At 44.0% G+C, this 18,662-nt stretch overlaps 1 protein-coding gene across 1 annotated transcript in view; it reads right to left on the reverse strand.

The window, feature by feature from the left end:
* Positions 1-18,299, reverse strand: part of dchs1b (dachsous cadherin-related 1b) — a 55,477-nt gene extending 37,178 nt beyond the window's left edge. The window contains exons 1-3 of the mRNA XM_068744298.1: positions 17,481-18,299; positions 17,154-17,351; positions 16,180-16,947 (exon numbers count right to left, since the gene is read on the reverse strand). Coding sequence (XP_068600399.1) covers positions 16,180-16,947; positions 17,154-17,351; positions 17,481-18,299 — 1,785 coding nt within the window. The remainder of the gene's footprint in view (positions 1-16,179; positions 16,948-17,153; positions 17,352-17,480) is intronic.
* Between the last annotated feature and the right edge of the window lie 363 nt (positions 18,300-18,662).

Here is an 18,662-nt window from a genome sequence, read left to right on the forward strand (position 1 = left end):
ACAAGAAGATAAACCGAATTTAATCTTTGGCATCTTATCAGAATAAGTTTGTCTGTCTCCCACATTGCGCTCCACTAAAGCCTGTTGTATATAAACTATTACATAGCTCATAGTCTTGTTTCCCATTCAACAAATGATGACTGGCGGCCTTTAATCACTCCTGTCCCCTCCTCTCCTACAATACTACAAACACTCCTCTCGGCTCAGGCGCCACATAATATACACATTAAAAAAAAACCATGCCTGTGAATACACTTACTATAAACTGCATGTACTTCAGGTGACTTCTAACGCAAGCAACTACATGGAAGCAGACCAGACCTAATTTACGATGGGTGTTAAATGACAGCTGGGCATGAGTGACAGGAAGCTGGGCTTGAAAGTTGGTCCAACTTTATGACAGCAGTAACATAATAGGCCGCGTTTATGACGAAGAAAACAGATCTCCAGTCAGCAAGAACCCAGGAAGATTAGGAGATTAAATGTGGACTGTTTTAAGGGAAGTACTAGCTCGGGTTAAACTTGGATTGTATTTTTTTAAAGAGGTTATAGCCATAATTTCTATTGATTACTATCGTAACATTTGACATCGCTACAGCAAACTCTGACAGGGCAAGAAACGTGAGCAGTTAGAAGCATCGTCAGGACATAAACAATCCCCGAGGTTATCCGAACTTTAATTCAAAGGAAAGCTTCCAGGAAATGAGAAGTACAATATCCAAGTTAAAACTTGATCGTAAAAATGTAAGACAAGGAGGTGTGTCCAGCCCCCTTTTGCCACTCATGTCAAAGTATTTCCCCAATATGTGGACAACGCTGCAACCCTCTTAACCCGCCGAGCCCCGTGACCCCCCCTTTAGCAGGCGCTCGCATGCATATGCCCATCGTTTGAAACAGGTGAAGATTTGTCCAGACTCGTGTTCAGGATTACGTGAGAGAGAAAGACCTGACAGATGGTTTAGGGTCCTGACTCACCACCTCGCGTGAGGAGTGGGCCGCAAATCCATCGCACGCCTCAATTTCTGCTCCAGGTTCAGGCCTAGACCCAATCAAAGGAATGGATAAACCAGACATGCACATGTGGATATTTACATACATCTGCTAAATCTATCTCTTAGGGGAGAAAAGTTTTTAGAGGATGAGATGGGCAGAGAATTAAACTGAGATAATGGGTAGGCTAAAAATCAGAAAAGGTAAACTACTTTGCATTTATTTGGTGGACATCAACGTCCTCTTCACTCTTCACACTACCCTGTCCTCCACGTTCCCCTACAACTGTTAGCTGCTGCAGATTCAGGCTGCTGATTGCACTTATTTCCTCACAGTTGACTCGCCCGAGAGGTGGTCAGGATTAAACTGTATGCCAGATGGAGAATACAGTGCAGGCTGAGATCATTGTTGATAATTCCCCTTTTCCCACCGTTTAATAAAACGAACAGTAACACTGAGTGATGGAACATGTGGGAGCATTCGTGTGCCTATTTGTGTGATTGCTTCCAAGTGTGTGAGAGGAAAACCCAAAGAGAAAATGGGGCAAAGATGAGCAGCAAATTAGAGGCCATTTGTCTGATGTAAAAAAAATATATATCTGTCGATAGAGAGCAACTTGTAATGAGTGGAAAAATTGACATTTTATAAGGAAATAATTAGAAGAATAGTGACATACTATCATTACAGGGTGTTAGAAAGGGGGGGGGCATGTGATTATCATAGCTGTAATTGATCCAGACACTGCAGTCAGGTCAAAGGGGGCAAAGAAGGTAAGAAAATAATAATAATAACAGGGTGGGGTGGGTTTGCATGAGATTCTTACCTTAACCTCACAGGCCCAACAGGGAAACACAACACAGAACCATGTGTATACAATGAGACCCTGAGGTTTACTGCATGTATAAACACACAGCGTACATCACTGTATAAGGTTCCTTCATTACTGAGCCCAAGCATGTCCAAGTCTGGCTGAGCCCAAATACTATCAGAGACAGAGTGAGGACGAGAAACAAAATGAGGAAAAAGAACAGACCCAGAGATCCAGACAGAGGGTGCAGACTATTTAAGACGTATCCACAGTAAATCACAGTAATAGTGCTCTTTGAAAACTCCCATAAGAAGGGACCGATGCAGGGACGCCGCTGGCCAGTTTAATAGCGCAGATGAAATCTCTCTCGCTGGACTAGAAGTTGATGGCTCTCTGTTTCCGTAGTTCTGCTGTAACCTGCAGCTCACATTCCCTCTATCCATGCAGTTTGGTCTGCCAGCTAACCGAACTTGACTCTACGCATGTATGGAAAAGGCCATCCATCAACAGTCTACCAGTTTGCATCCACGTATACTTTAGTACATCTTTTACCTCAACATTTACGCAACCACAGGAGGGCAGAGAAGCATCAAGAAGCTTCAATAATAACACATTCGGAAATTTTTCCAACATCGCTGTGTTAATAAAGCTGGTAAATACAAAGCGGAAAAATCAAAAGTAACATTCTCGGCAGTGATCCTTCAAGCCTTGCTTGATTGTTGATAGCTTTTCTCAGCCATTTCCCATGAGATAGGGCAGATGGAATGGATGGTACATGTAGGGGGCGTGGTCTCAATAGCCATGCAGTACGGTAATTGATTGAGAAATAGCATGGATATTCAAGTGTACTTGAATGGCATCTCTTTGTTTTAGTCAGGATTATGCTAAGATATACTTTCCCCAACTATATTTAAGTTCCCTATGAGGAGCAAACCTTCAAATTTGAAAATTCCCATTTATTCCCATAAATTCTGATTAATTCCAATGGAAAGTTTCCATGACCAATAGAGTATTTGATATTGTGTGCTAATTTGGGCAGACAGTAGTCATGAAAACTGAATTTCTTTGCACTGCATTCTTTAACATAGAGCCCTCTCTGTCCAACAGGAATATAAATTTGGGTGGAGGTGCCGCTAAGCCTCGAGGATGGAGCTGTCAGATATAATTCTGTCACAGGTGTTGGGACCTAAAGGTGCCTTTGTCTCTCACACCTGACAAAACTCACTACATCTGACACAGTCGTCCTTTTTTGGCCGACCGAGCCCAACCCTCGCCTCTGCCTCGGGCACAGGGTGAACCCCGCCCCTCTCCTACTCTAGCTTTTCAAACGTTGGATAGACTGATGGCTATACCAGACAGTAGCCTATGCTTATACGCCCCTGATGAAGGTCTACTCCACCGCTCCACCCAACAGTGGAATCTGCAGGAGTCTGAATAAGCCTGGGGACAACCACATGAGAAGAAAGTAGTTTTGTGGCATTTTTTTGTACCATGGTTAAGAAACCAGCTGTGTGTGTGTGTGTTCATGCGTGCCAGTGAAGCCTCTGCCTTAATGTTGATGAGGCTTACATGCATGTGTGTCTATATGCATGAATGTGTGTAAAGGTCAGCAGTGCAGTGGGGGTTATAGGTGGGGGAGGGGGTGGCATAGTGAGCGCATACATGCAGAAATGAGTGAATGGCTGATTTATTATGTGTATAATTGCAAGAGCTTCCCTCTATCTGGGCTGTAGAGCCCTGCTGTATGTGTGTGTGTGGGTCTTTGCATGTGCATAAAGCATTGCCAGATTAATGGAACACCCACCACACAAACTTGATGCAGACCACCAGCACTGCATTAACCTTGTGCACCAAGATATTAGGACAAAGAGAACATGAAATGATTCATACGACTGGAAATGAGCTTCTTTCCCAGCACACCTGCACGTCCGTCCATCTCATTTTCATCTCTCAATCCCCTCCTCTTTTGCCTTTGTGGTCATGCGCAGGCTGAATACTTCAAAACCTCAATGTTAGATTTCCAATTAGTGTTAATCCCGCTTTTTGCATAATTTTGTTCCCCTGGCAACTCAGCGTAACTCATTTGAAACTGTATCCACATACTCTGTGGTGTTTGTCACGCCACGCTGATACAAATTGAAAGAGGGAAAAACTATAATCCCTCAGACGACCAGATGATCTAAATCTGTGAAAATGTTTACCTGACTACAGTCCTATAATTAGAAGAATGAAATTGCAGGGAGGAAAAAGAAGAAGCCAAATCACTTCATTACACGGGCAACAGGCTGAGTGGTGGCGAAGCCATGACTGAACCCCAAATGAGATGGCATAAAAAGGGCTGCTGGGGAAAGAAAAAGCTTCCAAAAATAGGAGAACCTGCTTTGTTTTCAGAATAAACTCGATCTGACTGCAGGATATGAGTTACACTCAATAACAAAATGTCAGTGCCAGCTTTGTAAGGTTAAAGTCAGAACTGTCCACCTATAACAATTGGATCATTTTGAATGTTGCTGTTGCTATACAGACAAATGCGAGGCCGGCTCTGCTATGGAGACGACAGCTTGGCTGAGCAGCCGACGATCCTTGTAGCAATTACGCTCACTCAATAAATCTTCCCAGCCTGCTCGGGTAATGCTCCTCCATTCAGTTTGTAAAGTCGAGAAGGACAGAGCGAGCTGGAGCACCACCTCCACACTCATTGTGTATGTTTCCATTCCTCTTGGTGCACATTTGTGCGAGCCAATGAACTCGTATTTGCAAGCTTGTGACTATACCAGCAACAGAAATGAAGTGAGGGTGAATCACCAAAAAGGCCAGGTTTCTTTATATGCCAAATGTTGCTAACTACAGCAGCTGGCAAATACTAGTACCGGATAGCGCAGCTAACTAGACTTCAAGTCTATAGCAAAGGGAAATGTCCGTCACATCTGTGGATTGTTATCAGCCTTTGGAGTCACAGAGAAAAATGCAAAGATTACAAAGGTGATCCAAAAAACAATTCTGTGACCAACATGCTGCTGAAAATACAGCAAGCAGTAAAATCACTTGCTGTGAGAGGATTCTCTGAAACGAATAACACATTAATGACGCTATGCAGAACAACCACAGATCCACAAGGTCGCTCGCTTGATGTCCAATCCAATGTGGAGAAAATGGGTGCTAAAAAGAACGTCCCGGAGTTCTCAGAACATCTGAGTCATACAGATGTGAATGAACAAAGGGATCCAAAATGCATTTGTGTTGTTTGAATTGACATATTATTATTAAGTCTGTTTGACCTGACAGATGATGTCATCTTAGAACCACGCAGGCCGCCTGACTTTACTGTCATCGTCTTTTGTCCTCAGTCTTTAGAATCCGAAGAGAAGCAGCTGGCGGCAAGGCTAATGTGTAAAAATGGAGGATGTGTGACACAAATGAAAACAGGAAGTCTGCTGGGCAAATAAATATAAAAGAAAAATCACCCACAGGAAAAAAGAAAAAGACAAGAAAGCGCCCACTTTATTCCATGTTGTAGCTTTCCCTGATGAATGCGGGACCCTCCCTCCTCCCTCGTAGTTCACAGACAGGATTAGGATGGATGGGGCTTTCTGGTGGCACTCGGGATTTAGAAACACCCGCATAAACACGCAGACACACGCACACACCGCTGTCCTAACATCAACATGGTCCTGCACAATGAACATGCTTAAACACACACACACACAAGAAAGAGACTGAGGCGGCCTGTGAGTTGATTGTTACCAGATGAGGGGGGGGGGGGGTCGTTCATCCATCCTCACTGACAGACAAAAGATTTCACTCTGTGCATGTGTGTGTGTGAGAAAGTGAGATATTTCAAGCATGTTCAAGTAGCTTTGGGGGGGGGAAGGGTCTTGTGACTCAGATGAAACCCCCCGATCTGGCAGCTGGCATATGTGAGTCCTATTCAAATCGAGTGGCATGTTTAATGAGACAATTAAGAAAACAAAGGATGCATTTAGAGCCGCAGTCGGAGGCTGTTCATATTTTTTGGGGTGAGCGTGTGCACACGTCAGGATTATCTACTGCATCAAAAGAGACAGGCGGAGGACGTTTTGTGGAAGCAGCAGCCCAAAAGGCTCGAGCAAATCTCGTCGGTTTAGATACGCAATTAAAGAAATGTTCAAATTCAAACCTCAAGGCTTCAATGTGGGCTGTGTCAGTCCACTTGGCTCGTGCACGGAGTATTTACAGTTGTGGGAAGCAGGGTGAGCATTACCTCAGTTTACTTCCAAGCAGAAGCAGATAACAGGGATCCAAATGCAACAGAAACATGTGGTTTCTCTTGCTAACCTCACAATGAAGTCACACTTTTGGTGTTGGAGAATTATGTTGAGCACCTACACGACTGACTGACTACGCAAACAAATTGCACACACATGCACATAAAACAGGAGGCGTGCTGCACAATATTCGGGCCTGCTTCCAAAGAAGTAGGACGATTGCTTTCTTTTCTTTTTTTATTTAAGAATTCACGACTTTGAAGGCACTATGGGGGGCCGCACGCACTTTAAATGAAGCAATATGAATAATTACATTTCTTTTGTGGCCAGAAAAAACAAACCGGATTAAAGCCTTCCTATGTGAGAGGAAGATTTGCGTCGTCGCTTATCACACGTTACAGACGGCAACCCCACTCCCCACATTTCCCTCTGCCTCCCCGTCAATGTCCCCTCCTCCTCTCTCTTTCCTCCCCGTGGTCTTGAGAGTCCTGTTCCCATGGTTACTCCTGAGCGATGGCTCCAACCCTTTGAAAGTCATCATGCCTTCGCCACACACACACACAAATACACACACGCACACACGTAGACATGCCATCCCCTAGAAGTAACGGCAGTCATCCCTCACATGTGTGCGTATTCAAGATAGAAGAGTGCCCTCTGTGACCAGTTACACTAACATGACCCCAACCTCACCTTGACAGCAATGAAACATACCTTTGGAAGGAAGATTCCCTGCACACACACACACACACACACACGCTGCACAAACAAGCGCACAAAAATAATATTATCAGAAACAGAATTATCATTTGGTTGTTTGGATATGCAAAGTCAGATCAAGTGCCCTCATGGCAGCCATTGTCATCTCATCAGCAGCATTTCTAGTAAAGCCTCGCGACACTATGTGATGCCATTTTCTGTCTCCATGTCGTGGAAGATCACGTCTTGTACACAATGGAGCGAATGACAGGCTGCTACAGGGTAGGAATACTGAGAAGAGACATTTGTCTTCCTTTCCTCTCAATCTAAATGGGAAATACTGTCTTAGAAGTGCTGCATCGCTTGCCTGACCACTCCCTGTCTGCTCCATATCCAACTCTCCACTGCACTGCTCTACTTCTTTTATAAAAATGTGTGTACATGTGTGTACATGTGTGGGTACAAGAGAGAAAGAGCCTGTTTCAAGGGCGTACTCGGACAGATGGGGGTGAAGATACACATTCACTCACCCTGGAGTAAACAGTGATGAATTGGCTCAGCCCCACCTCCCCCGACCTGCATCTATGTCTCTCGTTGCCGTGGTAACCATCAGCACCGCCACCGCATCCAGCATTCACTATAACACCCCATGCAGGCATCTTTTTCATCAATCCCTCTAGGCTGACTAAATTGTGCTCCGCTCTTTTGTTTTTTAGGTATTCAGGTGTTTACTCTCAATTCATCGGTGTCGTTGCCGCAAAGCCCTTCATCATGAAATACTGACATTCTATTGCAGAGTATCAAATTCATTACAAGAAGTAAAAAAAATTGTATATCATATCGTTATTGTGTGCGTTTGTGATGTTAAATATAGTTTCATTATCCTGTATGCTACCAAAGGGCAATGATTTCTATCAGTCAATTGCAATGAATTATCATCATTGCATGCTTCATTATGACGTGTGCTTGTAGAGTACACGCTGTGCTGCACATTATTCACAAAGTAAGCAGTATCATCTGTTTTACGCTTCCTGTGATCTCAGCCTCTCCATCTGCATGATTTGAAATTACCGTTCTATAGATAAGAAACAAAGGCTTGAGAGAAGAAAATGCCCTTCCATGGATTCACATTAAGCCTTGCATCCGGTTCAGAACCGGCTCTTGCAATCAAGCGGCTCCTCTATAATTGCAACCTGGAGCAGAGTACAAAATGCTCTCAACAAACCACCAGCGGTGTGGGTGCTTGCCATTGTGCGCGTGTCTGCGTGCGCATCAGAATCCCATGGGCATGCATGCATGTGTTTGTATCATGCTCGTATTTGTGAGCAACATTTGACATTCACTGGCCGAGACGGCAGGGTTGACCCCAGAGGCTGTGGATGACCATGGGCAAGCCAACAAACCCAGGCAGGTACTGTCCCGATAAGAACAGGTTCTCCAATAATAAATAAAAGAGACAGATCACTTTTCGTCCACACTCGTCATTTCTATGTGAAATTTGAGATAGAAAGGAAAAAGGTCTTCTCTTTCATCCCCCAGCCAGCCAACTGCTGCCCAGTTGCCACAACAGCCCCGCTCTGCCGAGCCATGATGTGAAAACATAAAACGCTGGTCAGTGTGACACGAGCTAAGACAGCAGATGCCGACATTTGAAGAAGCTTTTGCAAATCCCTACTGTCAATTAATTTCAATTCCTTAATAGGAGCTGAGCAACATCTTCAAAAGGGGCTGAGTATCTGATGGGCCCCCCAGGCTGAGGGTTGTCACAGACATGCACTGAAGTTAACAGGAATTCAAGCATCTTCTGTCTGTCTTTCTCTTTACTGTGCACATATCACATCGTAACATTTGTTTAAGCAAGATGGATGCATTATTCAAAGAGAGATCTGTTCCAAGCCATGCAAAGAGCTTCCTAAAGTGCACACTTGCAGACTAGCATGTGTTTAGCCACAGTAAAAACTGATCCAAAACCACAAAGCTCAGTTTTTGGCCACACGCACTATAAATGTTGGTTTGCATACATTTACGGGACGTTTGACACATCCTTACTTCAAAATAAATGCTAAAAGCCACTTACAACAACGAAACATCAACCAACACCTGTTGCACAGACCAGACCTATAAATGTACTAGTGATGTTAAAAACAACAACAACAACACATGGGTTCATTTTGGAGTCCTTGAGCAACTCCAACACAAGCGTCTTATGCACAAGCCGACTTTATGACATCATCCTCACACGCTGTCATGGGCCTTACAATTGCTCTGTACAAATTGCAGGGTAGGGGAAAAAGAAAGAGTGACAGGCAAGACAAACAATCCTTTTCCCTTAATATTGAGTTACAGGAGGGTTGGTTGGAAAAAGATGGACCACCTTTGAGCGGAATTTTAATTGATGAGCACTTGTAACCTACACGTCTTATTAATAATAAGAAAAACCAAAGAACCTAGAGACATAATCAAAGCCATAAGTGATTAAATACAGAGACGTGTAATTAGAGGGATTTTACAGGGATTAATGTCAGATGAATATTACAAATATTTCAGCACATGTTCATTGAAAATGTCGTCATAGCTACTTGTGCTGAAATTCTTAATGAATTAGACTTTGAGGGATAGACCAGACTAAAAATATGCAGAGCGGTAGCTTCAGCATGTCGATTTAAAATAAGAAAATCACTGAGGTTTAATCCTCCTCTAAAGACTAATTATTCTGCATGAATGGGTACACTGAGTCCAAACTGCTTCTGCCGAAGGATAAAACTCTGGAGTTTGGCTTAAAGGAAAAAGTAAAATAATCAAGGTCTATAAATACATTTTCCCTGCTTTGATTGATTTCATGTTCCGACATTTTTATTACCTTCCTAATAACCTCTCAATTCATTGTCATCACTCGTTCATTCATCCTCATGCCATTGCCCTCGCCGCTCAAGATTTGCACAGTTCATCAAAACAAATCACAGCAGAGCTGCGCATGCAAACAGCAGTTATTTCCACTTGTGTAGTCCTTCCAACACCGTCTGACAGACCACAGCCAGCAACCACGGACGCATGTACGCTCGCATTGCTCGCATGCACTGAGGCCCTCAGTGGAAATAAGTCTCTGACTCTTCTGTGGTTTTTAACCCTGAAGCTAAAGAGCCAAACCAACATCGAGAAGACATTTCATCAAAAGATGGAGACAAAAAAATAAAAGGAGTACAAAGAAGTTAGAGTGGGCAGGTGGGAAGTAGAAAGAGAGCCTATCTGAAAAGATTTGGCTCTGGGGGGGAATGGAAACTTTATTTCCACCTCTGGTCTAATGTTCAGAGACATTGACAGCAATCTTTATAAAACTAGAAGTCCAAAGAAAAGACAATATGAGCGACAGGCGTGACAGAAACGCAGCTGTGAGACACCTGATGTGAGCCATATTGCATATGAAATGCTTTTTTGTTAGCCGGTGCCATTCCTGTGATCTCACAGCCCTGACAGGACCCACAGATTTGTTTCATACTGTGTCTTTTGGCACCGTGAACGCAACACTAGAGCGGAAATATGAACGCCTCCCTCTCTGCCTCTGTCAGCGTCGCTCCACATAAGAGTTCCTGCAGTGAGAAGGACGAGCAAAAGAACAATTTAAAGGATTAAATGCATGATTCAAATGAGAAAATAAATCTATGAAACTCCAGAGTCTTTGACCCCCCTGAGCGGAAAATAGCAGACACAACACCAGAGGAGCAGAGTCAATCCGATAACAACCCAGAGGCTGCTGTGACACACCTACAAGTGCAGGCACGAGCACCAACTGAAAGTCAGATGCTGGAATAGTGCACAAAAGGTGAAAATGGAGTAAAGGGACTTCAGTCAATAATATATTTTAGCATACTATGACAGACACCTAGCACTCATGACTTCCCATTTAGTTCTCTGTGGAGCCGAAATGACAGAATCTGATACACTGGGAAACAAGAGCTTGCGCCGCCCTTCACCCCTAAATTATCCACCACCTGCCGTCTCAAACGGCGAGACCCCTCCCGAAGCAAAGAAATTATCCAAAGAAACACAGGAAGTATACTACTTTGCACCAACTTAAAGCCGTGTGTCTTGAAAGTACATTAGCGTGACACCAAGAGAGCCGAGGAGCACCTGTCACCCGTGCGCATTAAAGCTAAATCAAGCAGAAGTTTGTTCCTCATAATCTCAAATTCAAGTGTAAAGTGAGCGAACGAGTCATCAGGACAGGGAGATGAAATAAAACACAATGCAAAAGCAGACAAGAGAGACAGGCTGAAGCGAAAAGGTATGAACATATCACTAGAGTTTGGTCTGCGTTGTGTGAGGAGGGTCTAGTGTGCAGCTGTTTGATATTTGTTCCAGTCTAGATGTGTCCACCTATTAAGTCTCGGACTGAAGAAACACTTGACGCATTGAAGATGAGTAAAGGTATCCATGAACTTCTATATCCATGACTGTATAGTTTAATCTGTTGGTACTTGACGATTAATTTATTTACTTCAATGTTTTTTTATTCGCTTGCATTCTGCATCCAAATAAATATAAAGATGTATTGATTTTTAATGATAGAGAAAATGAAGGCTTTTGGGTGTTCAACAATTAATTGGGGCAAATACAGCAATTTGAGAAGATGACTTGGGGAAATGGATGGATTGCATACTTACAGGTAGTCTCACTGACGGATGAAAATCTACCCAATTAGGGACAGAATCCATAAAAAGTATGACAAAAATTAATGAATGTAGATCAAATTTACAGCAATCAAAGCAAACGTTGTTGAGAATTTAACTCAAATTGGCAACTGCCAACCTCAATTTGACAATAATTTTTAGGCTTTTTCAAGTTGGTAAGATTTATTCTCAAGAGACAATAAAAGTGTGCAGAAAACTTCATGAGAAGTTGCCTCTCTCCAGCCATGAATGAATGAATGAATATTATGTCTTCCGTTTTCTTAAAATCATTTCCAGCACTCGGTAAACAATCACTAAGGCACGGATCACAATGAATCAGTGCATCCGAGTCTCTCCAGTAGCAAACAGGTGATTAAATCACAGTGAGTGTTGATGGATGTTATGAGAATAGTTCACATAGCGGAGACTCGGTCCTGATCCCTCGTCACACACATCCTGTCAGCGTTGGCTGGCAGCTGAAGGAGAGAGTGGGAGACGGAGACCCATAAGGACGAGAGTAAGTGTGTCGGAACAGAGGCCAGCTGCTAACAACGTGAAACAATGCACCAAATTCTCGATCGCGCCGGTGTCTGTTTGTGTGCGAGCCAACCCATTTGCCAACGGCAATCACCTGTTGGATGCAGCTGAGGCATGTGGTGACAGCGATGGCTCCGACCGTGCAAGCCTTCCCTCGCTCGGCTATTGATATCGGCAAATTAAACACGCTGACAGATTAATTAAAATACACAACACCGACTTTCAACAGAGTAGAGCCATATTAAAGCGCAGCTGCCACTGTACAAGGAGATGAGGGAGGGAAGACGTCAAGCGGACAATAAATTTCACCCCCCCACACACACACACGTGTTCAAGCTTAATAAACACAAAAGTGTGTGTTAGTCTGGGCTCGAGGATGGCGTGCAAGCTCAAAGTGGGAGCCGTGGTTTGGTCTGGCTCTGGTGTCCACAGGAGCCAGATTCAATGTGACACCGGCAGGAGAACGATCTGGTGATACAGGAAGCTTAATCTGAGCACCTTCCTGTGGCGTGTCTCACCTTATGTCTCTGACCCGACTAGATTAACAAGCGTGATTAATCTCTGTCTGCGTCCACGCCTGTTTGTTATAAACACAACTGCTCTTTCCCTATAGAGACAGATAGAATTTGGTCACAAGGTCCCAGGTTTTGACCTTGAGAACAAAGGCCGCTGATTGCCCTGACAGGCAAAAGACTCGCCGTGTTTCTTCAAGAGGTTCAGTGGGAAGTTGAGGAACGCCAACTACACCTGTCCAAAGAAACCAATCTCCTCTCTTATAGGCTTTTTGTTCAATATCAACTGCCTTCCACATGTTCTTGTATCAGCTATAGGTCTGTCTGCGCATGAGGAGAAAATGCATTGGCAAAAAAAAAAAACATGTTGCCCCATTTGATTGGTTTCTGTACATTCTTTGCTGTAATCCCCAGAGGTTGAACCGTTCTGGAAGCTTCTCAATTGTTCTCACACAAGTCTCCAGGGTTTCATGGCTCCTTTCCGTTAGCACAACCTTCCACAGCAGATTAATCCATCCCCAGTCCGAGCCGGGACGTACTGACAGCACAATCGTCAGCGTGTTCCTTGTGCTGTCCAGCGTTTCGTGCTGTGGGTTGTAAATGCAGTATCTCTGGGCCCCAACTTCCATCCCTTTCTTTTTTCATTTCAGAGTAATTCTCATTAAAATATATTTATTATTTTAACCCCCCTCACCCTGTCAAACTGTACTTTCCAAGCAGACAGTGCTCTATACCATAAAACCGCCGTGATGCTCGCGAGCTTTCGTCGTGTCTTTGCGCATCTCCCGGCAGCTGAGCACATCTGCGCGACTGTCGAGTTGACAGAGTGTCGTTTAACAGCCTCGACCAGGAAACCACATGCTGATCATCACAGGGAGATGCATCACCTGCTGAAAGTGACTTATTCAACAGTGCACGCAAAACACACATGCACAGATGTGTGACATGCAGGCATGTACACACGAGCGCGCGTGCAAATGTTCTGCTCTCCGTTTGGCTGTTTTGCCATTCATTTTTGTTGGAATGCTTTGCCTAATTTGAATTTCATTCGAAAGGATTGTTGTATTCTTTAATCAATGCCTCGTCCAGCTTTCAGCTCATCTGTCGAGTCTTGGCAAAAGTGTTTTGCATGTTACTGCAAGTGAGATCAGCAGCGGCTTCCCGGCACTCGGGTCAAGTTGGAAGAGGCCGTTTCATTGGATTTGACACGAGGAAGACGACAAGCTCAGGCTCTGAACAGATGAGGAGCATAACCAAGAAAAAGAGCAACAAAACCTAAAAGTCAACTCAATCGCTCGGCCATGTTAATATTCTTTACGCAGAATGGATGACTTCACCTCTAAAACGCTGCATGCTAAAATTCACTCGTTGTGTTTCATCATTCAACCACAGTTCATGCTGTTCTCATGATCTCTACCTTCTCAGGATATGAACCTGAATCAGATGGATGTGTAAGCAGACACACACACACACACACACACACACACACACACACACAGAGGCACCGTAACCTCTCCTGTCTGGGAAATACTTAAAGGAAGTCGGGGGAAGAGGAAAGCAGGGAAACCAAGAAATAAATAACTCCTTTGTGTTGCGCCTACATAAACAGTGCAGCACATTAAAGATTACTATAGTAGCTAAACCGATAAGAAACTTCCCAAGTATGTGTGTGTGTGTGTGTGTGTGCGTGGGTGTGCGCGCGCGAGTGTGTGTGAAGAGTGAAACAGAGCAACGGAAACCATCTGACAAGGATAACAAGAAAAACAAACAGAAATAAAACAAATGAAATGAGGCAGGATGGCGTCATACATGAATGAACAATGAGAGAAAGAGAGCAAGAGAACATAGTGATGTGGAAAAAAGTGAAACTTTGAACCTGGAAGTTCTGAATGGAAAGACAAAGAAGCTGAACTTGGCTATTTTTTCCCAGTCTTTCAAACATATTTTCCAATAACACAGTCCCATTGAACATTTTCTGATTTCTACCCATTTCCAAAATGCAAATCATGCCAGTATCATATTTCCTAAAGCCAAATAGCTATTGCAATCTATTGTATATATATTGGTACAATTCTGAGAACATATTTTGCTTTTGCCCAAAACTTGACAAAACCATACAGCCTTGTTTTTAGCGCCAGATAACATCAAACAAAAACCTGAAATGGGTCTGCTCGATCACCTGACCCAATTTTTCACTTGACAGAGTAAAATGCCAAAATCCTTCATGATCTTGACAGTTGGCTGGCAGGGAGATAGAATCCAATCTTGAACAGCATCCATTCGGCTGTGTGGCAGGCTCTCAGTCATTTACGTGTGTTTGTCATGTCTGAGTAGCCACATATTCCACTCACCCAGAAAAGAAACATTTATTCCAACTACTATTATCCTGCAAATAGTAGCCCCTGTGAGGAAACTCTGGCCTGGAGAATCTTGGCTTGGTCTGAAAGCACCTCAAGGAACTTGTCTGAATGAGCAAATCAAGCCTCTCTCTGGCCTACCGTAAACTCACCTGTGATGTCTGGCATGAAATGTTGCCTTCAACTAGTGCCAGATTAAAATCTGGCTAGAATTAGCAAACAACTAACAGTTGATTACAACCGTAGTTGCCACTGGAAGAAAGGACCAGGGTGTTTGTCTGGGTGGGTGAGGCATGTGATACAAAAACTGAACAATTCATTTAGGACAGGACTGTATGTGTAATTGTTAAGACATCCCAAAAATCAATCCTGTGAAGGCTTTAGCCACAGTTTTGTTTTTTTTATTCTTTCAATAAGTCTGTCCACCTCTCTTCCTTCTTTGCATTTCATCACTTCTTCATTACATTCCCTTTCATCTCTGGTTTCTTGCCTTCTTTTAGGAGCAGGCCCATAAGCCAATTTTTCATGGACTACCAACCAACCATCCCTTACAAGTAGATATTAAACAAGCCCACAAGCATGTAAGATGTAAAAAATAAATAAAAAGTGTTCGATGCAAAGGTAAGACCTTGATGGAGCACAAACAGCCATTCATCTCTTCTTTTTATATCTCAGAGGTTTTATGTATTAGAGGTGCTGGAACAGAGATAAAAGCAAGAAAGCCAAGCTGCTGCGAGATAGTTTGCAGATACCAAAGGCTCAACCAGCGCTTTCTGCATTACCATGGAAACCCTATGAGGTTAGGTAGAGGACATCTCAGTAAAGAGTAAATCTCTTTGCAGAGGCTCCAGGAATGCAGGTGAAGACTCCCCCCTCCTCACCGTTCTGTCTCTGTTTCCTATTTCAAACACTTTTAGAAACCGTCTCCCTCTCAATGAGGGAGATGAATGTTTTCAGTCTTCCTCTCACAGACCGATTTTATGAATCCCATCACAATCCATCAGTGGCTTCCACGTGCACCGCACTTCTCTAAAGTCAGACTATGGGCAACATTTCGCTTAAGATGGCTTTGGTTTCCAGGCTCATTTAAATTGATGTATAAATCAGGTGTTTTGTCAGAGGAGGAATCAGAGAGGGCTTACAGGGAGAGTGTCAGCGAAAATGCAAAGAAGAAAGAGATGAGAGTACACAGACGACAGTGAATACTCGGTTTCCATGTCACTCTAAAACCATCATGGTGCAAGATCGAGCGCAATGAGAATTTAATGCACTGCAGTTCCTCGACAGAAGAGTAGAGTGCAAGAACCAAAGACAGGAGAAGGCAGAGCTGGAACGGTTGGACATACTCTTTAGAGAGTCTCTTACCTCTAAGAAGCAGGTTCCAGCTGGGGTGTTCTCCTTGATGGAAGCATTATAAAAGTTGCTGGAGAACACAGGGGTGTTGTCGTTAACATCCTGCAGCACGATGTCCACCTTCGCTGTGGATGACAGAGGTGGACGACCGCTGTCTGTGGCAACAACAGTCACACTCGGCGCAGGCTCGGACTCAAAATCCAGAGCTGTCGCTGTGGTGATGATTCCTGTGACTGGGTCAATGGAAAACCAATCAAAGTTTTTTCCTTTAAGAAGGCTATATCGGACATCCCCATTGGGGCCCTGGTCCTTGTCTCTGGCGGTAACCTGGAGAACAAAAGAACCAGGGTAGACAACCTCTGGAATAGTCTGTCTGTAGGCCTGTTGGTCAAACAGAGGGGGGTTGTCATTCACATCAGTCACCTGAATAGTGAATGATGACTCTGCTCTGAGGGGAGGTGTGCCAGAGTCTGTGGCCATCACCCTGAGGTCGTACGAATCCCGTTCCTCTCTGTCCAAGGCCTTGTCAACATATATCAGATAGATGATGCTGTCTTTTGTTGTAAGAGCAAACTTTCCGTCACCCCCTTCAAGAGACACATTCACATTGGCGTACTCTCCATAGTCTGGGTCGGTGACAGAGATCCGGGCCACATACTGGCCAGGTTGGGCCCCTTCGGAGATCCTCGGAGAGCCGTCTTCACTGAGGAAGATGATGGTCATAGTGGGCTGGTTGTCGTTGTAGTCACGAACATGAATGGTCACAAATGCATTGGTTACCTAGAAAAATAGTTGCATGGTTCATGTTACTTAATATTCACAACATTTTGCTTGAAGGTTGCATGCCTCTAAATTTGTCTCTAAATGCTGTAGGAAGACAATTTCTGAATCTGACAAAATCAGTAGAAACTGAAAACTGCTGGCATCATTCCAAACGAGGTACTATATGTTTAACGTACTGTGATAATTAACCATGTTGCAATTACCTCAGGGTGGCTGGCATTATCCCTGGCTTGGACTACCAATTCATGAACCCTCTTCAGTTCGTAATCCAGGGGCCTGTTCAGAGTGATGACTCCAGACTTGATATCCATGACGAAGTAGCGGTCAGGGTCACTCTGGCGCCGGTTGATTTCATAAAGGACCAGACCGTTATCACCCTCATCCTCATCGGAAGCAAACACCTGCAAAGATTTGAAAGTCGGACGTTGAACTTAAAATGGCGCTGGAACAATGTTTGTTCATTGACAGAAGTAAAATATTTCATTAAAGGAATGAGCCACCGGCTGAACCCAGTTAATGCGTGCATTTACCTGTATGATGCTACTGCCTTGTGGGAGACTTTCAGAGATAATGGCATGATATCTGCTCTGATTGAAGACTGGGGCATGATCATTGATGTCAGTCACAGTCACTTCCAGTGTAATGGATCCCATCCTTCTGGGGGAACCGCCATCAAAGGCCTCAATGACCAGGCTGTAAGATGCGCGTTTTTCCCTGTCCAGCGGTCCATTTACCACCAGGTCGAGATATAGTACCTTGTTAGCGGCTCTCTTGGTCTCCAGTCTGAAAACCTGACCGACGTTACCCTCTCGAATAGCGTAGCCTTGGGTGGTCAGCTGATCTTTATCCGCGTCCGCTGCCGGCTCTAGGGGAAACCTTGTCCCCACTGCTGTGTGCTCTGGGATCTTAAGAACGACTTTCTTCTTGGGGAAAACAGGCGCATGGTCATTGATGTCATTGATCGTGATTGATACCTCAATAGTGACTCCTGTCATTGTCACAGCAATAAAGCTATAGTGGTCCCTTTGCTCGCGGTCCAGACGGCGAGCAGTGGTGATGATGCCCGTGGTCTCATCAATGTTGAGATCGTTGCCAACGCCTGTACCCTCATGGTCAGAGATGAAGTAAAGGCTTGTGGTTTCGCCAGGTGGTAGTCCAGCACTGATGTCACCCACAATTGTCCCTGCCGGTTGCCCTTCATCTAGCTGAAGTTCCAGTGCTCCAAGGACAGTTGAAGCCTGGGCGAGAATAAGGATGGTGCAGAAATAAAAGCCTGGGTTTTGTAGCCATAGACCTGGAGGGCCGCCGACCGAAGCCCTCTGTCTTGATCCTTCACTTGTTAACAGCATGTCTGGATACGGCTACACCTGCAAGAAAGACAAAGAGAAAAAGAATAGATGCATTTCAACATGCAAATATGTATACTATGAGGGGCTAAACAAGTTATTGCACATTTGTATTATATATATAAATAATTGAAAGCTCTTTAAAATTCATACACTCTAAGTCCAAAATGAAAATAAATTGCTTGGGGATTTCTTTTTCAAAGTGAAGTACCGGTATATATCTTGTATGGCAATGTGCTAACACTTTTACAATCCAGATCCAGAACCACTAGACACTGCCTGATGAAATTCATTCTACCCATAAAATTAATATATATGCACATTTGGGGAAGACCTCTTCTGCTGGATCAGGAAGCTTTGAAAGAA

This window comes from Brachionichthys hirsutus, chromosome 10 (assembly GCF_040956055.1).
Source record: "Brachionichthys hirsutus isolate HB-005 chromosome 10, CSIRO-AGI_Bhir_v1, whole genome shotgun sequence".
Lineage (NCBI taxonomy): Eukaryota > Metazoa > Chordata > Actinopteri > Lophiiformes > Brachionichthyidae > Brachionichthys > Brachionichthys hirsutus.